General features: G+C 45.0%; 1 protein-coding gene across 2 annotated transcripts in view; it reads right to left on the reverse strand.

Moving 5' to 3' along the window:
* The window catches only part of Tln2 (talin 2), a 423718-nt gene that overhangs the window by 149625 nt on the left and 248360 nt on the right, over window positions 1-25733 (reverse strand). For both annotated transcript variants that reach the window (XM_036191895.1, XM_036191894.1), the window contains exons 5-12: window positions 25060-25157; window positions 23238-23367; window positions 22120-22272; window positions 19827-19969; window positions 17629-17756; window positions 6857-6920; window positions 5761-5865; window positions 1572-1727 (exon numbers count right to left, since the gene is read on the reverse strand). In XM_036191895.1, coding sequence (XP_036047788.1) covers window positions 1572-1727; window positions 5761-5865; window positions 6857-6920; window positions 17629-17756; window positions 19827-19969; window positions 22120-22272; window positions 23238-23367; window positions 25060-25157 — 977 coding nt within the window. The remainder of the gene's footprint in view (window positions 1-1571; window positions 1728-5760; window positions 5866-6856; window positions 6921-17628; window positions 17757-19826; window positions 19970-22119; window positions 22273-23237; window positions 23368-25059; window positions 25158-25733) is intronic.

The raw sequence follows: 25733 nt of genomic DNA on the forward strand, positions 1-25733 counted from the left end.
TCTCTTGGTAGCCCAGGCTGGCCTCGAGCTTACAGAGATTCGCCTGGCTCTGCCTCCTGAGTGCTGGGATTAAAGGCGTGCGCCACCACTGCCCAGCGAAGGTGCAATTTCTAAGGGTTCCTTTCAACTTGTCTGGACCTATCGATCTACGATCAAATTATGTTTATTCCCTTTCTTTCATGTGTGAGTTTTTTGCCTGAATGTAAGTATGGGCACCATGTGAGTGCTCTGTGCCCATGGAGGTCAGAAGAGGGCATCAGATCTTCCAGGACTGTAAAGTTACATATGGTTGTGAACTACCATGTGGGTTGTAGGAACAGAACCTGGGTCCTCTGCAAGTCCTCAGATATGTTTTAACTGCCAACTTGACACAAGATAGAATCACCTGAGAACACAGCTTCAGTTGGGAAATTACCAAGACTGAACTGGCCTGTAAGCATGCCTCTGGGGAACTGTCTTGATTGTTAATTGACATAGTAAGATCCAGCTCATTGTGGGTGTTGCCATTCCCTAGACAGGAGTAGGGGGTGGGGGATCAGGGGTGGGAGAGTAGTTCCCAAACAGAACAAGAGAGGAAAAGGCTATGGAGAACCAGTAAGCAAGGTTCTACATGTCTATTTCTCTCTCTTGCTCTTGCCTCTGGATATCTTGCTTCAAGTTCCTGCCTTGACTTGCCTGCAACAATGGCCTGAAGTTGCTTTTTGTCAAGGTTATTGACTGTATCACAGCAACAGAAACCAATCATTCCTTCTAAACACCTTTAGAATCTTTAAAACGTCTACATGGAAATACAGATCCTAAAGACTTTAGTGTGTAGTTAACAACTTCCAGTACTTTTTCTTCTTTCTCAACTTGCTTGGCAACCTACTTGCATTTTCAAGATTCACATGTAAATGTGTCCCTAGATGGCTACATAGTTACATTCTGTTAACAGCAACTTTTAAAGCTGAGAGGTGGACTCAGGTCAGAAAGCCTGCAACAGTAATCATTTACTTCCCATGTTATACTGTTTTATCACGTCATCCAATGCTAGGAACTGTGAAGCAGTTACTACGATCCCATTTTAAGCTGAGGAAATCAGGGCTCAGAGAGAAGAGGTCATTTGAACAAGGTCACGGAGCTAGGAAGTGACACAGAGTTTTAGTACTACCCCAGGTTTCTACTGTCTGTACAGTATCTACACACAGTCTGTATTCTTTCTAGGCAGCCTGGGCTCTTCAGCACCACAGCATAATCCTGAGGAGGATCCACACGTGAGCCTTGGAGTTACAAGATTCCTTTCAGGATATACAAGAGATACCATCAGGAGTGCACGGCTGAGAGTCCTCCTGGTGAGCATCACTTTGCAGCCAATGAGCTCCAAGAGGACTTGGATACAACATGAGAAGAATTGCTACACAGAACAGCCCAGTGCTGCTCAGCCCCTTACTTCTGCTCCAGTGCCCTCTATGCCCATAGACTGCCCCACCTTCTCCCTCTATGCTGGCCCTTTAAGACCAACCATACCCACAGGCTGCCCTCCAATACTGCCCAGGAGCCTATCGGTCCTCTCAGGGTCTTGCCATCCCTACCAGTGTGAAGCTCTTGGGTGAAGCCGCCCAGCGCTTGACTGTGGTGAGCGGCCACTCCTGCAGCACTTCCTTGGTTTTCTCATCCACACGCATGACAGAATCCTTGGTGATGCCCAGGAGGCGGGGAACCAGCTTGTTCTTGCCTTTCATTTTTTCCTGGAATGAGGGAGGCCAAGGGGCATTAGCCTTTCTAGAACACACTGTATTTAGTCTGCAGTCTGTTTACAAACTGGGTAGGGCTTTTTGAACAGCCAGGTAAATAACTCACTGAGATGAGGGATGGGGCAGGAGGCCACCAGGACACCCACTGGGTAGATTCATAAAAGTATGCTGCTTCCTGGAAAACAGCACTATTCAGCCCGAGGGGGTTGCTCCAAAACTGTGTCAGGAAGAAGGGACTGAACTGGAGAGACTCCCAGAAAGAGACTGGGAGGTGAAATCCAAGTATCACCATTCCAAGAAGCATCCGGGTGGGTGGAAAAAAAAAAAAAAAAAAAAAAAAAAACAGTAACGTAGAACTCAAACCCTTAAAGTGAACCCAAAGAGCCCAATTAGGATCTTGTGGTTCTAAAGAGGTATAGATCCTTCCCCTTTAAAACACGTCTCTACAATCCATTTCCACTTCTAGTGCTTGCTTTGCACAGCTATTGGTCTTGACTCCTTGTGGTGGTGTTTGTAGGGCACTGTTTAGCATGTGAAGGTTTGCCACTGTGTATATTCACTGTCCATGCCGCGGTGCTGTGTAATTCTCATATAGGTATAGAAGGGACGATGAGCATCTCTCTCCCACCCCCATCCCCAACTGTGTTCCTAGAGGGCCCATGCTGGGCTGGAGCTCATGGTAATCATCCTGTCTCAGCTGCCTAAGTGCTGGGGTTACGGGAGATTCTAAAAACGGCATTACTGATTAATTTAATAACTTAAAAAATATAATGATATCTATTAAAATGATTGATTCTTACTTCACACTTACGCTAAACTGTTTGATTTGCTAATGATTTAGGAAGAACACAGGTGGGTAATTTTTGGGACTTCTGGGTAAGAAGTGTTGTTCCAGCAAAAACATTGAAATAATGATAAAGGAAAAGAAAAAGAGCTTTAACACAACACACAGAGATGAGGTGGAGGGCAGGTGGATGAGAGAGGGAGGGAGAGGGGAAGAAGGAGGGAGGGTGGGAGAGAGAGAGAGCACAAACATACAAAATAGGGGAGACACAAAGATAGAGGGGTAGAGGGCTGAGGAAAAAGTCACTAGAAGGAAGTCTCATGGTAAGAAAGATTAGGAAGAGAAGGACTGGAGAATAAATACTTACAGCACATATGCCAGTCAAAAACTTTATATACTGGCTGTGAAGCATTCTTATCAATCAGCCTCTTCCCCCCTCCCCCCACACAAGAAAGACCAAAATGATGCAGACAGTATTTATGATAATAAAAATTTAGCAAATACAACTTCGTTTATGTCAAACAGTTTTTAAAAAATTAACTCTCAGAACTGAAGAAGGTACAGAAGGAATCATAATTAATGGAAGTCAAAAACAGAGCCCAAGGCTGTGGAGACGGCTCAGCAGTAAAGAGCGCACACCACACTTGCAGAAGGCTGAGTTTGCCTTTCAGAGGGACCCAGCTCAAGTGGCTCACCACCACCTGTGACTTCAGCTCCAGGGAATCTGGTGGCTCTGGTTCCACAGGCACTACGTTTACACCTGCATGCATGTATGTATGTGCGCGCGCGTGCACACACACAGACAAACCTCTTAAAAAACTGAAAACCCTTTATAGAAGAGAATATGCCAACACCTATCCATCCAGAGGCTTAAAATTGTTCCACTTTGACACAGCCTGCTTCTAGGAACATTTTGTTTTAAAATTTTTAAGTGTATGTAATAATTTTGTCACAAGAAACACAAATGGAGTTTGTCCTAGTGAAAGGCTAGAAAGAACTCTAGTTCCCAACAGCAGACTTCATATAAATAAATTAATAGCACATCCAAGAAACATTCTACAATGCTTAAAAACCATGTTGTCGGTCTAGAGAGACATCTCCATGGCTAACAGCATTTGCTGCTCTTGCAAAGGAAGAGAGTATGGTTCCCAGCACCCATATGACAGCTAAACCATAGCTTCAGTTCCAAGGAATCTGACATCCTCACCTGACCTCAGAAGGCACTGCATGCACATGATACATACATACATACATAAACACACACACACACACACACACACACACACACACAAATTTAAAAAACTGTACGAAAACAACAGATTTTTTATGGAAGTAAATTATTTATATAAAATAAAAACTACAGGATACATGACCCTATGGCAACAACATAAAATTTATGTATAGTAGAGGTCAGGGCTGCCTTGATCACACTCTCTAGACAGGGATGACCTGAAACTCCAGATCTCCCTTCCTTTCCCAGGGGTTGGGATTACAGCCACCACACCTGGCTCCTAAAACAAAAATTTAAGAGGTCTCTGTATGCTACATGAAAAGATGCTGGTAATGAGTGTCTCCTGTGATCTGTTACCATTTTCCTTATTGCTAGAATTTCATTTACTAAGCTAAACTTTTAGTATGCTCGGGAACAAAACCTTTTCAGTAGTATGTGCTAAAGTACATACGCCTATACAGTTGTCACCAGTTAAAGTAGGTGTGTATATTCACATTCATGCAGAATGCATGTTTGGGGCGTGTGTACCCACACCTGACAAACCTGTGATTGCACTTAAAACAGACACGGGGTTGGGGATTTAGCTCAGTGGTAGAGCGCTTGCTTAGCAAGGACAAGGCCCTGGGTTCGATCCTCAGCTCAAAAAAAAAAGACAGACACGATCCTCACTAAAACATGTGCCATTCATAGACCTCAGACTCCACATGATTACTGTCATCATATTTGCCCTTTCTAAATGAAGAGACTATTTGTGTGATGGCTTGAAAGAAAATGGTCCCCAAAGGGAGTGGCACTATTAGGAGGTGTGGCCTTGCTGGAGCAGGCGTGGTCTTATTGGAGGAAGTGTGTCACTGTGAGGGCGGGCTTTGAGGTCTCTTTTTCAGGCTTCACTCAGTGCGACAGTCAGTCGACTTCCCACTGCCTTCTGGTCCAAGATATAGCCAGCTCCATGTCTGCCTGCACGCCACCCTGCTCCCCATCGTGATGATAGTGGACTGAACCTCTGAAACTGTAAGCCACCCCCTCAATGAAATGTTTTCTTTGTAAGAGTCCCCGTGGTCATGGTGTCTTCACAGCAATAAAAACCCTAACTAAGACACTTTGCCTAAGGAAGATGGGGGCAAATGGTAAAGCAATGGGAACAAATATCTAAGCTCAAATATCTTTGGGCTGTGTGTGGTGGTGCGCGCCTTTAAACCCAGCACTCGGGAGGCAGAGGCAGGCAAATCTCCAGGTTTGAGGCCAGCCTGATCTACCGAGTGAGTTCCAGGACAGCCAGGGTTACACAGAGAAACCCTGTCTTGAAAAAAAACAAACCAAACCAGACAACAAACAACAACAAAAACCATCTTTAGCACCAGGAGTGGTGGCCTAGTAGTCAGGAGACAGACTGTCCTCTTCAAGTTCCAGTTCAGCCAGGGCTGCATAATGAGACTTTGTCTCAAGATAGATAGGTTGGTAGGTAGATAGATAGGCAGGCAAGCAGGCAGACACAGACAGACAGACTGACCCAGTCTCCTCACAAGAGGAGGCCACACTGTGGTCAGAACATGTGTAGCAAATGGGAGAGAACAAAAGCACTGTATGACCCTCAAGCCTGTGGTGATATTTTGTGAGCCCTCCAAAGATACTGAGGAGAGTTCAGTTCTTTTTAACAAAGGGTCAGTTTCAGGACGGGGACGAATTAAGGATGACATACATGACAGGAATTTAATTTGGTTGTCGGTGGTCAACCATGATCACTTATTCTAAAGGACTCTAGGGCTTTGGGTCAGTTGACCTCCAGGAACATCTGAACAGCGGCGGCAAGACTGCTCCTCTGGGACGCCTGGAGGCTCACCAGAGCAGCCGGGCTCACTCATTAGCCGGTGCTCATGTACGGTTAGATTTGGGTTATGACTGGCCAGATGCTGCATCCGTCTGTGCTAGGGTACTGACCAAGTTTAACTGCTTTACTGAAAGGGACTAGGAAGCCCCAAGTAAACAGCCTCCCCACCCCCACGGCCACTCACCTTCACCAGGAAAAAGGACACTCCATATGTCCGGAGGGACCGGGCGAGTTTGACATACTTGACCTTGGCTTCTATTTCACTCATCTCTCCACAGTTTTTATGTTCCTGTAAAAGCAACAGTGGGGGTGGGGATCTGTTACTGTAGCCTGCCACCGGCTGGACTCAGTGAGAGGAGGTCCCTACAGGTGAGGTGCACAGGGACCAGGAGTGAGTGGCATTTGTGCATCAGATCTCTCCTGCTCCTTCAGGATGCAGGTGTCGGCTAAGGAATAGAGCCTGTGGGAAGTTTAAGTGCAGGGCTTCCCAAGCAGGGTACAGCAGAGTGCAAGGGTCCGTGTCCACATCCAGCACGGCATGTGTGACTGTCATAAGGACAATTGAATTCTCAAAGGCCCCAATATCCCAAAGGGCCCAGAGTTCATATTTTAAGTGATAGCAAGAAAGATGTATCTCTCAGGACAGGTAGGTGTCCTCCTAACATCGAGTCAGAATATATTTTTTCCATGGAGCAAGGCACATACATGTCTGAACATTATTTGTATTTGGAAATGATATTGAATCAAAATGTTCTATATACACACAATTTGTATTTTAGTTTCTATTTCCATTTCAAAATCAAAGAAGATTGAGAACTTGGATTCACCAGAGTGTTTCCAGGTCACGTGGATAGTTGGGCTTTTCTTGTTGTCTGTCTAGGATGGACAAGTCACTGACTTTAAAAATAATCCAAGATTTTTGAAAGGCCTGAGCTCCCCAATTCTAGCTTCGAAAACCAAATCTCAGGACAAAGGGGCTCTTTGTGTCTTTCCCAGCACAGCTTAATGGCCCATCACCTTGTTTCAATGTTACCAGAATAATGTCTTTGAAATTAAATGTATGCACGTTTTTCTCAGAAGAGCTAAGTAACCTTTAGCAGGAAAGTATGAATTAAGATAATAAATCTGTCCAAAGTGAGCTGTCAGCACCTCTCCTCTTGACTCACTGATCATTCGTTACATAAGAATACATGCCCGGGACACTAAGCGACCACGTGTGGGATGAGATGTATGAGGACGAAGGGTGAGGGGAAGAGCACATTTCTGTACAGTTCAAATACCTGAAATATCCGCTTCTCAGCTCCTCTCTGCTTGACGTATTCTTTTGGTAGGAATTCCTTTAGACTGGGAAAGAGAGGGGGAGGGAAGAGACAGCATGTATCACACTCTGTCAGAAGAAGCAGAGACTGTTGCTAAAACTCTCAGTTACGTCACCAGGACGCCTAGCGTTTCGGGGCACAATATGATGGGGGGCAGCATCCCAGGATGCACTTAAAAACGACCCCCAAACTGGTGTATTCAAAGGAGGAAGGTCCAGCATGCACCGTCAAGTGAAAAGACAAATGTCGTCGAAACACAGCTACCTACCGCGGGTGTCCCTCTCAAGACAGGAAAGAGAGCCTTCTCACTGTCACATCTACCTTTTAAGAAATCCTGGGAGACTAAGTCTAATACTCAGGAAAACTGTTTTCCCTGGGAAGAAGAAGGAAAACAAGTATGGACCAGACGAAACCAGATTACTCAACATATCTTGTGTTGGGGTTTTTCATTGTGGTACACACAAAATTGCCAAGAAATAGCTAAAAATATAAAGCACACTGGCACAAATTTTAAAAATGGATGTTGACACTTTCGTTACAAGAAAAATAATGACTCCAAGTAATTTTGGAAAACAGTCCTTTGACCGTATATCCCTAGTGAGATAAACCTTAAGACAAAATGAACAGCAAAAACAACAAAATGAACCAAAATTTTGACTGTAATATTTATTATTTATTATCACTTACTATGTCACGATGATTGCGTGTGCATGTTCATTATGTGTGTATGGGCACACATGTCCCAGCACATGTGTGGATGTGTGTGTTCTCTTTTACATGGGTTAGGAAGAGACTTTCTGACCAAAGCCCTAGGAGCAAAGGATCCCACCGTGAATGAGTCACCCAAGGTCACAGCGCCAGCTCTCATTCACTCATTCGTGGATTCCAGAGATAGTCAGGGCACACCCGACACCTTCAAGTTACACTTCAATCTCATGGCACCCTATGAGATCAGAACTTCAAACCCTGCAGAGAGGAGGGAAGGGAAGGGAACTATCCAACCACACAGTAAGGGTGCCGCAGTGTCTGGTGATTGCTTTTTAAAAATGCCCAGGCACCGCTAGAATCAGAGAAGAGTGATTTGGAAGAAAACCAGAGCTGGTCTCAAACCCATATGTTCACTAAAACTTCAATCCACTAAAACTTCAACCCACTAAAATCCTTTTATGGATAACTTGCAATATTACTTTTATTGTTTATATTTGAAGGTATATAATATTTTCACAGACACAGACATATTGAAAGGATTTCTATAGTCAAGCAAATTAGTGTATCAATCAAGTGTATGTCAGAGATAAAGTATCTGCAATTTTTCTCAGCAAACTTCCAGTGGACAATATTAAGTAGGGTCCTTGTGAGGGCCGTTTGTTCTTTAGTCATTTGTCCACTGCCCTGACACTGCTATCTGACTTCCACCATCCCTCCATCTTCCCCACACCAGCCCTGGAATCCATCTTCCTGCTGCTCCTATCTGCTTTCTCGCTCTCCTCCGTCCTCTCTACTCCCCTCTCCCCCATCTGAGGAACAAACCCAGGCCTTGCACGTGAGAAGCAGGTGTTCTACCAATGAGTTATATTTCCCTCCTCCAAACATAGCACTTCAATTTCTCTGTCTTGCTTATTTCATTTACCTGTCTTTAGATTCATCGGTGTTATCAAACAGGCAGAGGGTCTCCTTAAAGGCTGATTACTATTCTGTTGTACGTCTACTAAAACCCCATTTCCTTATGTAAAATTGAAGCTGCCTGAACTAGTCATTCCAACAGCAGAGTCCCAAAATTGTCTCCCGGTTTGACAACACACCGAGAAGCCTCAGGGAAGCTGCTACTGCTGGGGAAAACGTCAACTGTCCCCATATGTCCTAGAATTGCCACCAGAGGGGCCACAGCCACCTCCAGACTGATTGTACCACCTGAAGACCAAAGGGGATTGTTATACCTTACATTAACTGACAAGAACGCGCCCAGGTCATGAGGAGCGAGGGCTTTCAGGGGAACACACAGCGATCTGAAGTGTCACCAAGCAGAGGCCTCAGGAGCGGGGAGAGAGGCAGGAATGTCGCAGCACCCCCAAAAGGACACCAGAAAGCCAGCTTTGTTCTCCATTCAGTGAGATTTGGTGAGAGTGAGTCATCAAATAATAACAACAGCATCTCCAATTGGTATCTTAGATGCTCCTCTGAGTGCGGTCCCTGGATCAGCGCCATCAGTCTCCCTGGGACCTGCTAAGAGGCTCAGTGGAGAGCTCAGTGGCATATGTCAGCAAGCCCTGGTTCTGAGGGAGGCAGAGAAACCCCCAAGCAGTGGTCAGGCAGCTCAACTTACAAACCAGAAGCACTTAGAATTGACTCTAGATTCCAAGATCAAAATGTCTGCATGACTGAGTGTCCTGGGTCAGCTCTGGTGGCTTGCGGCAAGACCACGGCTTGAAGGAAGTCCTTCCTGGGTGAGGTGGGAATGCCTGGAGTGGTCCCAAAAAGTGACCATCTTAAGATGAGGGTGAGAAAGGCACAGGGGCCCATCTGTAACACCACAGCCTGAGACATTTATAAAGAGCAGAGTATTGTGCCTCATAGTTCTGCGGCCTAGGGCATGTGACATCAAGATAATTCTATGTTCAGTCATCTGGAGAGGGCTGCACCCTCCAGAGTGGAGGGACACCGAGTCCTCACCCAGGTGATGAATATACTAGCTGAATACTTCATCTTTATAAGGACTGTATCCTGAGGTCCCGTCTACACGGTCTTAATGGCCTCATGGCATCCTAAAGACCCCTCTTGTGAAGTCTAGCACATGGGCAATCCCTGAACTGTGGAAGGGACCCATTAATCATAGCAGCCTAAATGAAGCACAGGCGCTGGGTCTGGAGACTTATGTAACCCTCACAGTGGTTCTGTGATCACGAACTAGTCCAAACACCTTTTAATGCCAGCCCAGGCCACTGCCCTGGAACTCAGAGCCAGCTTGGAGATAGATTAATCCAGATCTTGCTGGTTTGCTGTGTTCTTGAGTTTGAAAGTCATGAGGTAGGTAAACAGGGCCCTTAGGAAGGTGGACAAGGAAAAGACACTGAAGGTATCACTGGTCCTCATTTACCTACCCTGGCAGGAGAGCCCTGAGCCATGAGATCCACAAATAGGCATAAGCAACAAGGAAACACTCATGTATACAATTGTCTCTTATTACCTTTTAATGCAGTGCAACAGAGACAGTGAGGTGTAGGGGGCAAGATACAGCTGAAGAAAAGCCCAGGTTGAAAGGCCTCTTTCATGGTTAGTTTGAAAACACAGGCTCTAGCCAAAGATTCCACAAAAGCATACCAGCTTGGAGCAAGGGGGGGGGGGAATAATGTTTGAACTGGCGCCAGCTTAAAAACTGATTTGGGGCCTCCTACTGGGCCAAGAGCTTTGCTTGTTGACAGTAGAATTATCTAGAGTTTGTAGGGGAAATTTTCCAAGTCCACTCTGAATTCTTTCAGAACCCAGATTCATGTCTGGTACTGCTTTGTTCTCTCAGTAAATACTTGGCCGGAACAGCCACACAGGGACAGAGGTGCCAGTAACCGTGAGCCAGAGCCTTCTTACCTGTCCCCTGCCTCCCACCCTCCACCAGTGGACACTGTCTTCACACAGATGCACAGAACCTTTTTGCCTGGTGTGAACACTTAGTAATCTCACCACCCGCTCTTATCTCCGCCCTTTGTGTGTAGGCCAGGCTCCCGTCTCAAAGCCAGACTCCAAAAGCATCTCCAAACATGATGCTAATTGGGAAATACTTCATATCATACAACAGTTCATTCTCCATAATGTATACGTCTGTGTGGTGGTTTGAACAGGTACAGACCCCACAGACTCACAGATCTGAATGCTTTGCCCATAGGGAGTGGGGCTATAGGAGGTGTGGCCTCATGGAGCAGGTGTGGCCTTGTTGGAGGAATTATATCACTTTGGAGGCAGGCTTTGAGGCTTATAAGCTCAAGTATGGCCACTGGAACACAGACCCCTTCTGCTGCCTGAGGATCAAGATGTAGGACTCTCAGCTCCTTCTCCAGCACCATGTCAGTCTGCATGCCGCCATGTCCCGCCATAATGATAATGGACTAAACTTCTGAAACTGTAAGCCAACTCCAATTAAATGTTTTCCTTTATAAAGTTGCCATAGTCATGGTGTCTCTTCACAGCAATAGAAACCGTAACAAAGACAGCCTACCTCGAAGAAGTCCGTGTTAACGGTACCACATGTGATTTATTGTGTGTTTGTGTGTGTGATGAGTAGCAGCACATACACAGGTGTGTCCTAGTCTGTCACTCTCTGTCCTAGTCCCTTGATAATGAGTGTCTCTAAAGAAACCTGGAGCTAGACTGGCAGCCTGCAGGCCCCGAGTATCCTCCTGTCTCGGGTGGCCACATGGTTGCTGGGGATTTGAACTCAGGTCCTTGTACAGCAAGCATCCTTACCCACTGAGCCATCTCTTCTTTTTAAGACAGGGTCTCATGTAGCCCAAGCTAGCCTTGAGCTTCCAATCTTCCTGCCTGAGTCCTGAGTTGACAGGCGTGTGCCATCAAACCTGGTTCCTTCTTGATATCTCTGACAGTAGCTACTTTCTTGGAGTCAGTTCTCACAAATGTTTTAACATACTGTTAAGCCTCCCCGTATCTATGAATAATAATATATCCGGCTTTTCTTTGTGGGTGTATTTTTAAATATGAAGAAGCATACTCTGGGATGTCTTGTTTCCTCCAAGAAGTCACTGATGTTTTCATACATTCTGAAATGTGATACCTCGTGCCTTTTCTATTTTTGAGATTACTTGGGGCCGGAGAGATGGCTCAGCAGCTACTTTCTGCTCTTGCAGAGGACTGGGCTTCAACTCCCAGCCCCTGAAAGGCAGCTCACAACCATAAAGTAACGCAAAGTTCTAGGGGAATCTAATGCCCTATTCTGACCTCTTCAGTTACCATGCATGTTTGGGATGTATATGTGTATATATATATATATATATATATATACACACATATACACAAACGAGCAAAACATCCACACACATAAAATAAGAACAAATATACTGTGAAAAAACATTTGCTTGTGGCCTCAAACTTATTATGTAACAGAGAATGTCCTTAAGCCCTGATCCCCCTATCTCCACCTCTAAGGGTCTGGGATTTGAGGTGTCCATGAGGAGTCTGTGTATGCTAGACAAGCACTACCAACTGAGCTAAATCCCCAGGTCTCTATTTTTGGAATTTTGCCACCCTGGGGACTGAACCCACCAGGCTCTTACACATAAGCACCCCCTCAATAATTTGATTATGAACAACTTCAAACACATTAAGATGTTGAAAGATTCACGTAATGAACACACTTTACACTCACCTCCTAGTGTTACTGTTATCCAAGTCACACCTATAACAGATGGCCTAATGTCTCGAGTTTATCAGTAACTCCCATCTTCACCAACACAAAAGGCCAATGGGAGGCTTTTACTCAACACTCCTTAACATTTTCCACAGGCTTTAAGGGTGTGGAGGGAGTTGTGATGATGATGTTTTGCTTGCTGCTGATTTAGGAGCTATTTCTTCTTTAAACGGCCATGGGTTGTGTCAATTTCCCTCAGCAGCATCAGCTCCTGCACCAGATCCTCCCCACCTTTCTGGAGACACTTTATACTCAGTAGTTACACAGAATACCCTGCAACTAATGCAACAGAGACAGCTCTGTGGTTAAGAGCACTTACTGCTCTTTCCTGAGGTCTGGAGTTCAGATCCCAGCACTTACATCAGGAGGCTCTCAAGATCCTGGGACCCCCAACTCCAGGAGAAGGACATCTTCTGGCTTCTGCTCCCACCCACACATGAGCACAAAAGCATACACAGACATATAAATAGTAAAAATAAAATTTAAAGAGCATCTTGCTCTTTTAAATGGAGAGACCCAGGATTTAAGAAGTCATTAAAGAATTAGTAAGTGGTGTCTTTTTGTCTTTCCTACACTGGTGCAGCCGCGTATAGATGCCAGTCTTCTGTGAACTAAAGGACAATGCTGGTGCTTTGTTTCTAAAGCTTTGTTTACCAAATGGTCACCCATGAGAAACATACATACATAAGAACATTATATGGATTTAGCAGGTTATATTTAGAAACACACACACGTGCAGTAACAGTGAAAAAAGAGGCTATGAATTTAAAAGTGAACAAGAAGGAGTGTGTGGGAAGGTTTGGAGGAAGGAAAGGGAAGGTGGAAATGTAACTACATTATAATCTCAAAAAAAATTAAAAACCTTCTAAAAAGGATTGAATTATTTGTACTTTGTATGTATGAATGTTTCCCTGTGTGTGTGTGTGTGTGTGTGTGTGTGTGTGTGTGTGTGTGTGTGTGTGTGTTGAAACTGGAGTTACAGGCGGTTGTCAGCTGCCATGAGGTTGCTGAGAACTGAACTCAGGTCCCTCTGCCAGGGCAGCCATGGTGCTCTTGACCACTGATGGCTTTCTCCAGCCGTATGGCATGCTGTCTATGACCACTGTTTAAACACAGGGAAGCATAAGCAAGCCCATGATCCTTAGATGCTGTGTGGGAGTTTCCTCAGCCTCTGATGTAATTCCCCTTCCTGAGGTTCTCTGCAGGTGACATAAGGAAATCTACCATGTAGATAAAGCTTATGAAAGCAAATGGAGAGACCCAGGTTTCCTCTGGCTTGCAGCTCTTGACAGTTCTGGGCCTGGTTCTGTCTGTCTCTCTCTGGCACTTACACCCCCTCCTCCCATCTACAGAGTTGATGGTACATTAAGTAATCTGTATAGACCTGAAAACATGAAGATCTTTTTGTCTTTGATTTTTCCTTTTTTTTTTTTTAATTTAAAAATGTGTGTATGTGGTGTGCATGTGCGTGCACATGTGTGTGTGTGCGTGTGCATGTGTGTTATGTGATTCTGATGATTTTATTCCGGTTGTCAAGGCTTCTGTGGAACGTGTCTTCACTCAGTGTCATCTAGCCAGCCCATTTTCTTTCTTCTTCCTCCCCCACTCCACCCTCCCTTCTTGAGACAGGGTCTTGCTATTTAATGTAGACCTGCCTAAAACTTGGTAAGTAGTCCAGGCTGGGCTCCAACTTGCAGAGATCATCCTCAGGGCTGGGATTCCAGGCATGTACCACCATGCCTGGTACTGATTTCTGTTATTCTAAATGAATATCTTCACTCATGTGGTACTGAGTCTAGAAATCACTGAAAAGCTTGCAGAAGAGTCAGAAGATATTTTTTATAAAAATGTCCCGAGTGTGCAAATACTGAACACAAGTGCTAGAGAAAAACTTTTAAAAATTATAATAAATACACTCCTTAGGCACACTTCTTCACATCTTGTTCACTGATGACATGGCTGAAATTCCCAGTGGCTCTGTTCATCCTGGCCCTCGTACAAGTCCAACCTTCCCACTGTTAAGTTTGCAAACTCTTAATTGTTTAGGTGAAAAGCAGGGAGGAAGACCACATGAGGAAAGAAAGAAAGAAAGAAAGAAAGAAAGAAAGAAAGAAAGAAGGAAGGAAGGAAGGAAGGAAGGAAGGAAGGAAGGAAGGAAGGAAGGAAGGAAAAAAGAGGGAGGGAGGGAGAAAAATGATCAAGTCTCCTAATGCAGGTCCAGCCATTCACCAGGGACAGCCTATGCAAAACCAGCATCCAACATTCAATCTACAAATCAGAAGTGTGGCCCAGCAGGTCTGTTTTAATTAAGAGGGGGCTCACCTCCTCAGCAATCTTCACCAATACAGTAGGAGCAAGAACATGCACAATTAAGTATCTACAATAAATGAAAAAGCTTCGTTACCTAGACTAGATCTGGTCTAATTAAAAAGTAAATCAAATGCAAGAGGAGAAATAATTGCTACCAGGCATAACGACTTCGTTTTAATTTAGAACCTGAGCAAGGGGACACAAACTATTGAGAGGTGCAAGCCTCATCTAAGGAAAGTCTGAAGCAATGCAATCTAACACCTATGGCAATATTTTATTTGTACTGAAATGTGATTTTATTTGCATGTTAATAAATAAAGTTGCCTGGGGGTCAGAGCTAATAGCAAGCCATAGCAGAAGCCAAGTGGTGGAGGCACACACCTTTAATCCTGTGTTCAAGGATACAGCCAGCATGGAGACACACGCCTTTAATCTCAATATCAACCATAGAAGACCTGGAGGTCTGTATAGACAGGCAGTGGAGGTCATGTGGTTGGGTTTACAACCAATGAGAAGGCAGAACAGAAAGTCAGTAAAAAGACAGATACACAGGAAGTAGGTTGCTTGTTGAGAGGAAGGACAACAGCGGCAGGAAGGGTAAGAAGGCGGTTTTAAGCTACTGCTCTGACCTCTTGGGCTTTTAACTCTGCATTTGGCTCTGTGTTTCTTATTTAATAAGACTGTTCATCTACAAACACTGGCTGTCAGATGGTCAGATGGCCAAGACACTTTGGTTGGTATGAGTATACAACTTACAACAGGACCAGACTACAGTGACATTTGTCAGACCAACGCCAGCCTAACTGATGTACAAGTGGCCATCAGCATAGGAAAGGAACACCTGTCATAACGCAGGTGGCATAACACACGACATCAAGGATTTGAAAGTTTCTGTTTTGTTTTGGTTTGGTTTTTGTTGTTGTTGTTGTTGTTGTTGTTGTTGGTGGTGGTGGTGGTGGTGGTGGTGGTGGTGGTGGTGTGTGTGTGTGTGTGTGTGTGTGTGTGTGTGTGTATGTGTGTTTATGGTCTTGGGTGTTAATGTATGCATATGGGAGCCAGAAGTTGATACTGGGCGTCTCCCTCTATCTCTCTCTACCTTATTGTTTGTGACAAGGTCTCTCACATATTCATTGATTCACATGGACAGGCTGGCCTATGAGCTCCAGGGATCTTCCTGTCTCTACCTTCCTGCGCTAGGCCTAGAGGAGTGTGCCAGGAAGCACACTGGGGTTTTTATTGGGTTGTTTGTTTCTTGTATTTTATTGTAGGTGCTGGAGATCAAACTCAGGTCTTCATGACTGTGTGGCAAGCACTTTAACCACTGAGCCATCTCCCCAGGCCAGTCTGAAGAAAATTCTTGAAGTGACTGCATGTATCTCTCTAACTTCTTTCCACATACAGTCTGGACTTTTTCATTTGCAATGTGACCTGAGAATTAGCTGCCCAGCACAGAGAAAGGGCCCGTGTGAGGTGACCAGGATGGATGGCATCAGGCTCTCTTAGGCTTCTGGTTAGCTTTCTTTCCCACCAAGCCCATGGCACCATGGTTGTAGCTATGAAAACCTAAAACAAGGGAAGTATTTTACTTACAGTGTCTTAGTCTCATTAACCTGCCCCTCCACTTTCTCCTATTCCATTTTCAGTCACTGTAGAACCAGAGGTAAGTTGAGAGACTGACCGAGTGTGAGGTTTGAATTTGTGAATGTGAAATCCACAAAAAGAACACAAGCATGGTGCCTTTAGCAAGGCGTGTAGTGTCACAGAACAGAAAGGCATATTTCCCCAGGGTTCCTGTGGAAGGAAGCCAGTTCAGCCGTGGAGAAATGGACCCAAAGGAGCACTTGGCCATATAACTCATGTGGGAAACACTGACTGTCATAACAGGAACCGTTCAAGGCCACCTCAGACTCAAGTTTGCTGAACGTATATTATAGCATAAAGCATCACGTTGCAAAAGCTCCTGGGGTTCACTGACTCAACCTAGTGTCTTTTCTATAACAATTCAGTTTGGACCACATAGCAAGGTGTGCTATCTGACTTTGCCTAAGCCCAAAAGAAAAGCTGCGTTTTCTTTTTTCTCAAAGGCATAGGCTGCTTCCAACCTTCCACCAAAGAGAATGGGAAGGGCCAAATGCTTGCCTTACCCTTTCCTCTCAAGCCACCCCCAGCACTATAGATGACCCACTGAAGACATCTTGAGATGGCTGAGTCCTCCTCTGGCTGAATTCACATAAGCTCCCCACCTCACCTCCCTACAATTATAATGCTAGGTGCCCGTGGGACACTGATGAGGCTGGGAGATTATTTTTATCCTCTCCAAATGCTTCACACTAATGGAATTAGGGAGGGGAAGGGGAAGGAGGACACCAGATAAAGAACAGCATCAGAGGAAGCAATACATAAAAGCCTCTAGGAAAGTCTACATCACACCAAGGGAAAGGCACCTCAGGAAAGCAGCAGCCTGCCCAGCAGGGTGTTCCCAAGAGATTGAAGCCAAAGGTCCATGCTCCGCATGGCCACAGTGAATCTGCAGGTCAGCTTTCTAATGTACGCACCAGAGTACAGAGCCAGAGAAAAAAAGCCACAGCAGCCTTCTAGAAAAGACCAAGAGGGAGACAAGGCCACGCCCAGGATCCCATGTGTCCACTGTGCCCCCAAAGCGACCAAGAACTCTTAAGATTCTAATAAAGAATTCAAACCTAGGCTGGAGAGGTAGCTTAGCCATTATCCTGCTTACAGGCCCAACATTATAAAAAGCTGGCTGTGGGAACCAGGTATCATAGACTCTCCAGCAAAGAAGGAGTTGTCTAAATTGGATAATGCTGACAGTCTCTAGTCTATATTTTTTTGTATCTTACTCTACCAACAACAGTCTGTATTTTGGGTCCCAAACTCAGTTGCAAGAAAGTCAATTTTCACAACCAATTGGAACAGGAAAGTGCTTCTTAGTTTCCCCCTCATAAATAAGCAGGAGAAAAGAGGGAGAAGAAAAATGATGGAGGGCACTTACTCTAAGAATCCAGGCTTGTGTTTATGCTCCACGTGAGGTCCAAACTGTATCTGGGCTTGAAATCCACCAAACTCACACGCCTTCTCAAAGGAGACAGGGTGAGAGCCATTCAGAATGTCATCCCGAGCCTGAAATACATGAAGAAGGACAAGATTCAGGGGCCTGGTGAGGGTCACACCTCTCCTAGTGACATATCCCTGACTCAGGACAGGTACTGTAGACACACAGGCACAGTGAATACCGGGGAATGCAGAAACAAAGCTAAAAGAAAGGAGGTTCTGAGCCGGGCGATGGTGGTGCACGCCTGTAATCCCAGCATCGGGGGGCAGAGGCAGGTGGATCTCTGTGAGTTCAAGACCAGCCTGGTCTACAAAGCTAGTCCAGGACAGGCTCCAAAGCTACAGAGAAACCCTGTCTCAATAAACCAAAAACAACAACAAAAAAAGGACGTACTGTGTGCCCCTCCCAAAGAGGGCAACAGCACTACAGGCACCTGGATTATCAATCAATTAATCAATCAATCACCCCTACTGATAATCTAGGAAGGCAGATGAGACTGTGAAAAATGAAGAGACACTGCCTGTGAAATGCCCAGATTTATATGGGCTAACTTAGAAATATGATTTGCTTCACCTGAACCTAAGTCATAAAGCTAGCAAGAAAAACATCTACAAAGAGGTGAAACTACCTCAACCAGCCAAGGGCCAATGTGATCTACTAGGAGGGACAGACAGACAGATATGTACTCCCATAACCAGACAAGAGGACAGTCTGAGGATATGCAGGGCCCAGCAATGCAAGATTTTACATGAAAGCCCTTTTCCCAGTTCCCCTGAATCACAGTGCCCGTGGCTATTTATCCCTTGCCCTCTTCTCTAGCTACAGGACCCAGAACACTCTGAGATGGGCATTCTCAGCTTTCCTCTAGGCTCTAAATGTGGAAGTTTCTCATAACTGCCATGCTAGCTCCCTTCCTTTCTGCCTTCTAGCATCATTCAGTATCATTCTTTCTTCTGCAGAGGTCAGCAAACAGTATTTCAGACTTTCAGTGGACTTGGCCTATGTTCTGATTACCTACCCACTTCTGCTAGTTAAATCCTAGAGTAGGCACAGAAAACAGACAAACAGCTACACAATGGGTAAAGGGATTTGCCAATATATAATGCTTACATAAATGAATTATTTACTTTCAATACTGGCAGATGGGAGGGCTACAAGTTTGCAAACCTTGCATCGTTTCTAAGGGTAGACAAGTAGGTAAAAGGAAGGACAGAGGAATTTGGGGTGGGAAGAAATTCTAAAGAAACAGGGGTGGCATTTTCCTTGAGTCAAAAGAAGCCTTCGGGCAACCTAGTGCAAAGTCCACATCACATATGCTGAGAGATCCTAACTCAGGTGTTAAAACGATTTTCTGAGCTTAAATAATTAGTTAACAGCAAAGACTTGTGACTGGGAAGATAGCTTGGAGCTAACAAGCGGTATTCATTTTCTGGCCAGTATTCCTCTGTAACCTAAGATGCTAGCTTATGTAATGAGATCAGTTAAAGAAACCCAACTGTCTCCCAGGGCCAGGCAGGGGACAGTGATGGCCACTAGATCCTAACCCAAGACGCCCCAGAGAGGAACAGTGAGGCCCTCCTCTGGAAAACCAGTAGATTATACCCAATGCTAGTTCCCACCAGAGAGTGAAGAACAGCACCTCTAGACTTCAGATTCTTTCTACTGTGTGGGAACTAGAATGAACACCTATTTACCACAAGACTGCAGAAATCTCCTAAGGTTTAGTTTCTTTTCTGCAGCTGTAATAAACTGTTCTGACAAAGGCAACTTAAGGCAGAAAGAGTTTATTTGGCTCACAATTCTAGGTTACAGTCCGCCATTGTGGGGAAGAGGGGCAGCTGTCACTTGAAGTGGTTTACCACTTTATATCCATGGTCAGGAGCAGAGATGCATGCTAGTTCTGAGTGTGCTTTCCGCTCTCTCTTATTGAATCAAGACTTGCTGCCTAGGGAATAATGCCACCCACAGTTGGTGGGTCTTTCCACCTCAATTAACAGAGTCAAAACACACCCACAGGCCAATCTAAGTTAGAAAACATCTCATTGAGAATCCCTTCCCAGGTGACTCCAGATGCTGCCAGCTTGACAATTAACACTGGCCGCTCCACCCATCTGTTGTCTGACCAGTAAATACCTTACCTGGACGTAAAGCAAGTTCAATTGCACCGGGTCTCTCGAGTCCACATTCTGATCAGAGTAAAAGAACTTCCGTCGAAGAAGCAACGTTTCATTTTCATCCACCCCTTGCTCTCTGAATGTCCGGCTGTGATCTAGCCAATTTACTGCAACAGGAGACAGACGGAAGGACAGTGTTTACTACTCACTGCAGCAGCCTGCTGGGGAAGTGGATTTCCATAAACGCTGATGGTTGCTTACGATCACTTCTTAACTCTGGGAGATGATTGACACCTACCATACTCGAATCCCCAGCCATTCCCAAAGTTAGCTACTGTACTGCATACACCACACCGGGAATACAGAGTAGAGGCGAGGGAGTAGGAAATCCGTGTTTCGCACTAAGAAACCTAGTAGCATTGTATGAAAGTGTGAACTCTAGGTCCTCAGGAGTTGTGTTTGGGGAGAAGGCTATGGGACCTTCAGCAAGTAGAGCCTCATAGGAGGAAGTGGGTTCTACAGCCTTGCCCCGCTTACTGAGGATGCTCTGCCTCTGGACTGATGATACAATATGAGCAGTTGGTCTCCTCTTCCTGTCTCCACGCCTTCCCTGCCAAGGAGGAATATGTCCCCTTGGACTGTATACCCAAACAAACCCTCCCTTTCTTATATAGCTGCTCTTCTTTTCTTGACTACATCTTATTGATTGATTGATTGATTGATTGTGTGTGTGCCTATGTTGTAGAGTACATATAGAGTCAGAGGACACATGGGAATGGGTTGTCTCTTCATACCCTATGGGTCCCTGGCATCGAACTCAGATCATCAGGCTTATCAGCAAGTGCCTTTACCCACTGGGTCATCTCACCTACACTTAAATATCTTCTTGTCAGGTAACTGATCACAGTAATAAGACAAATAACAAACACATTAAGTTAGAGTTTTCCTTGAAATCAAGAGAAATTACTTTAGTCTTTTCTAGTGAGATGGTTTAGAGACCCTGGGTATAACAAGTTTCTCTGATCTCCAATAAGAAATAGGGATAAAATGAAAGTCATGAGGTGGTGTAGAGACTCCATGCTAACAGCTAGAGATGACATCTGCCCCTGTGAGCCAGCTCGAATATGACATCACCCTAAAAATTCTGTCCTCACATTGTTGTGCATAGGAATCAGCCACTCCCCTGCTCACTTCCTGAAGTCCTCTGTGTCCTCTATTCCTCTCCCTTTCCTATGTCCCCCTACCCCCACCCCACACTCACTGGGTTAAGTATTTATGACCAGTCTCACCAAATGCTAAGCAATTCTGGCATAAGAAACCGGTCTGACAGATCTCCTCTCCCACAGTCACCTGGGAGGGTACTGTGTACACATTAATAAATCCTTGGATTTGTCTACTAAAGGCTTCTGGAAAGAAGTCTGTAACTGGAAATTTAATGAGGTAGGAAAAGAAGGGAACAGAGGAAGACTCAGAGGAAAAGGCAGGCCCACCCAAGATCAATAAACATTATGAAAGTGATGATGTCATCTCAGAGCTGCAGCAGGAACAGGGAGGCTGGAAGGGATGGTGGCCAGGTGAGGAACTGAGCTCCTTCCAGTGGAGGGTGGGGAAGCAAGGGTCATACAGCAGGGCTTTGGGAGCATACGAGGTCAACTGCGGCTTTTGTACACATGATCCATGTGGCTGTGGAAGTCACGTGGCTCTGACAGACCAACCTCACTGATCTCAATCGCTAAGGAAATAATGGATCTAGGCATGGTACTGGAGACTATTAGTATCTCTCTTAAAGACAGCCAGAAACACTGCCGAAGGAGTGCTTATTACCACCCCCACCCCCACACTGCTAAGCAAGCCTGCAGATCTAAGGAATTCAGAGGGACACAAAAGGTATATACTTAGCAACATTCACAACATAAGAAAGGCTCTTGTCGCACACACATGCACACAAAAATTGCAAGGGGAAAAGTAAGAGAGATGGAGAGGGAGTTTGCTTAGTTAAGTCCATATGCTATTCTGCTACATTTAGATCCCAATACATTAAATTACTTTTTTTTTTGCAAGATAGTGGGAAATCATAAACACAATTTACATATTTAATATGAATGGATTCTATTTCAGACGTCAAAGATTATTCTAGCTGCTTTAAAAGTTGTTTGTAAGTATTATCTTTTAGTGAGACAAACTGAAACATTTACAGATTTAGAAGAAAAAACAAAACAAAACCCAAAGTAGCTCTTAGTCACATGGATGCTGGCAGCAGATCCAGGCTCTGGGGGACTGTGTACCTGGGCCACCAGTCTCCCCCACAGAGACTTACAGTCATCATCTGTGTGGAGCTTGGCCTTCAGCTTCTCCATCTTCCTCTCATCTCGTAACAACGTCCTGTCTTTTTTGAGTGTGCCCGTCCCTTCCTCTTTCTTTTCTTCAATCGTTTCTTGGATTAAAGAATATTCTTCATAATTCGTTATTCCTAATAACAGAAATTGCATCGTGATTACACACGATTAAATTGCTACCAACGTCTACTTAGGGCCTGGGGTGCTACAAAAGGTCCATGTTGTCAAAGCAAAGGAACGGGACTTCTTGACTTGAGGGCCAGGGTGGTCGGTCACACAGCGGCAGCTCCAGCACAAACGAAGTCTCTACGGGCTGGGAAGCCGCATTCAAGGTGGTAAGTACAATGTTCTCCACAAATGCACTTATATACACACACTCTCTCTCCTCTCTTTCTCTCTGTCTCTGCCCCCTCTCTGTGTCTTTGTCTCTCTCTCTCTCTCTGAGATCAAACCTAAAACATGAAAGAAAAGCATCTGTCACTGAGCTACATCTCAACTACTCCAGTAACATTTATTTATTTATGTAGTTACTTATTTGGTGACATAGTCTCACAATGCAGCCCTCACTATGTAGACCATGGTGGCCATGCAATCACAAAGACCTGTCTGCCGTGCATCCTCCTTGCAGGGTTTAAATGTGCACACCACCATGCCCGGCCTCCATTAATATTTGAGAAATAACAGCAGGGCAGAATAAGGCATGACCCTGTCAAACAAGGATACAGATGAACTGGGCCCTTCCATGTAAGGAAGCCTAAGACAGAGAAGACTCCTTTCTCCCAGCATTTAAAGGGCTTCATTGAAGTTGCTCTCTGAAGCCACACGAAGTAAATCTGGGAGAGTCACATTGGCTGTTATCATGACAATTCGAGAGATCATGGCCATCAGTGGGGAAGGGTGAATCACACAATCAAAAATCATTTTCACCAAGAAACTCCTTTTTGTTTTCTACAAAGGGAAATAAAAGCTCCCAATTACGGCTCAGCGAGAAGTTTTATACCAATCAGTTGGAGGCCAGGAAAATGGGAAGACTTTCCTGGGTGTGGGCAGGAGTGGGTGTGGCCAAAGCAACAGCCACAGGGAGAGCTGAGCTGCTCACCTATCCTGCTGCAGATGGTGACCAGGAGCTCTCCAACTGTCTTTGAGTCGTCCACCATCACTGTCTTCACAGAGCCATCCAACATCCGGATTTTCTGAGGCCTCTGTTTCTTCTTGTACTCCAAAATATCCTAGACACAAGCCACACACACACATGCCACACTGAGCTGAAAAAACACAACAGCACCGGACACTTTTCTTTGGAAATCAAGTCCCAGAAGATGCCTACATCTTCCGTTGTCCAAAACTCTTTTAAAAGCCTTCCTAAGTATTCACGGGGGTGCTGCTGTGATGAACACACAGAATTCTGAGAGCTTGGTAATGACTTTCAGGAGGATTACAAAAACCTCTCCTAATAAGATTGTCCTTCAAGAGGGAATACTTGTAGCTCACAAAGACTGAAAACCACTTTCTCTAAAGTGAAGATGGCTATCTGCTCCAACGGCCAGGAAAGAGCAAACACTAGGGAGAAGGAGGAGAAGGCGATACTTCAAACAAAGGCAGTGGAGTCTCCAGACATGTATTGTCACCAGAAACAATGTTTACTACCTGCACACACAAAATAAACATCTCTTTTTAAAATGTTGCTTTAGAACGCTTGCTGTATATGTTTACTGTATATGTTGTCTACATAATGAAAGACATAAATAATATCCCCAGAAAGCATCGTCGAAGGCACATATGGAAGCAGGAACAGTTTGACGAGACTGCCGTAAAGGACAATAGTGGTAGGATAAAGCAAAGAATGAGGTTGGGGTTACTTCATTTTAATTCTTAGCAACAGAACCACAGACAGGCAGAGTAAGCATCACAAATTAACTGAACATCCCACCCTTGCTTTTTGGAAGCCTGGCCGATATGACAAACCAAATTCATCAGTCTGAGAAAACCCCAGGACCTTGGTGGTCACGGGGGACAAACGCTCAGCATGTTTTTATTCATCACTTGAACTGCAGAGGTAACTTTTGTTATTATCACTGAGAGTTCATAAAGATGCATCTCCATTTGACGTTTCTTTTTCAAAAACAAGCCTTGGGCAGTCTTAGAACTGCTCTGCTTTCCTTGATATAGCCTCAGTTTCTAACCCAGTCCAGGGACACCCTGTATCTACTCAAAGAAGATACTGTAGCTTATCTCACAACTGCTGAACCCAGCTTTGCTCAGCACAGAGACACTGCTCAGCCTATTAACCTCGAACTGTTTCAATAGTTCTGTGGAATTTCAAGAATTTTAGATTTTTAGCATCTTCTCACCACCTGGACAGCCTCGCAGGTTCATGGCATGGGAATTGTTAATAAGGTGCTCTTAGATTAGATTAGAACACAGCCACAGTGGGTTTCCATAGTTGGTTTCCCAGCAGTGAAGCAATGAGAAAATAGAACCAGTGGACCAGCAAGTTGGACCAGTGGGTAAAGGCACCTGGCATCAAGACTGTTTAGTTCTTGGGGTCCACGTTATGGAAGGCAAGAACCAACTCTTGAAAGTGGTTTTCAGGCATCTTCGTGCATGCCATGAACACATAAATCCACATACACAGACACACAATAAGGAAATGTTATTTAAAGAAAAAATTAAAGATGGGGCTCAGGAGACAGCTTAGTGGTTAAGAGCACTCAGTGACCCAGGTTTGAGTCTCAGCACCCACATGGCAGCTCACAGCAGTCTGTAACTCCAGTTTCAGGGGATCCGACACCCTCTTTTGAACTCCAAAGGTACCAGTCAAGAAAGTAGTGCATCGCCACACATGCAATTAAATCATCCATACATATAAAAACAGATTTTAAAAAAAGTAAAAAGAAAAGAAAAGAGGACCACCAACATACCCCGTTCCGCAGCATGTAGTAATCCAGGGTCCGCCCTGCTTCTAGCCAAATCCCTTTCCTGGGGTCTTCATCAGAGAGAAATAGCCCATAGTCAGAGGCTGGAAAGAAAACAAAGAGGGAAAAAGAGGCCAAGTGGAGACACAGCCACCTCTGGCCCAAGCACACTGACTGGGCAAGGAGGAGAATGCTGGCCATCCCCAGAGAGACCTGCTTCTTACCAACAGCAGAGCATCACTCACCCCGTGGAAGCAGAGGCCTCCCCACAGAATCAACAGCCATGGCAAGGTCCATACATATGGACTAGTGGGCTGGAGGTATGCCTAAAGTCTAAGAGAATCATGAGGAACACAGTCTGCATTCCTAATCGAAGTTGGCTTTGTTTTCTGGTCCTTGATGTCAAAATCTCATTTAGCCATGCACCCACAGCTCTGAAAAAATGGAGGCAGCAACCACCTAAGACCAGAGCCACTGAGGCAAGGCAGGAAAGATGGGTCATAGCAACAGAGCCTGTTATAGGGGGAGGGGGGGAGAGCTCAGCAGTTAAGAGCACTGGCTGCTCTTCCAGAGGACCTGGGTTCAATTTGCAGCACCCACATGGTGGCTTCTAACTATCTTAGAACTCTAGCACCCTCACACAGACATACATGTAGGCAAAACACCAAAGTACATAAAAT

The sequence above is a fragment of the Onychomys torridus genome, chromosome 7 (assembly GCF_903995425.1).
Source record: "Onychomys torridus chromosome 7, mOncTor1.1, whole genome shotgun sequence".
Taxonomy (NCBI): domain Eukaryota; kingdom Metazoa; phylum Chordata; class Mammalia; order Rodentia; family Cricetidae; genus Onychomys; species Onychomys torridus.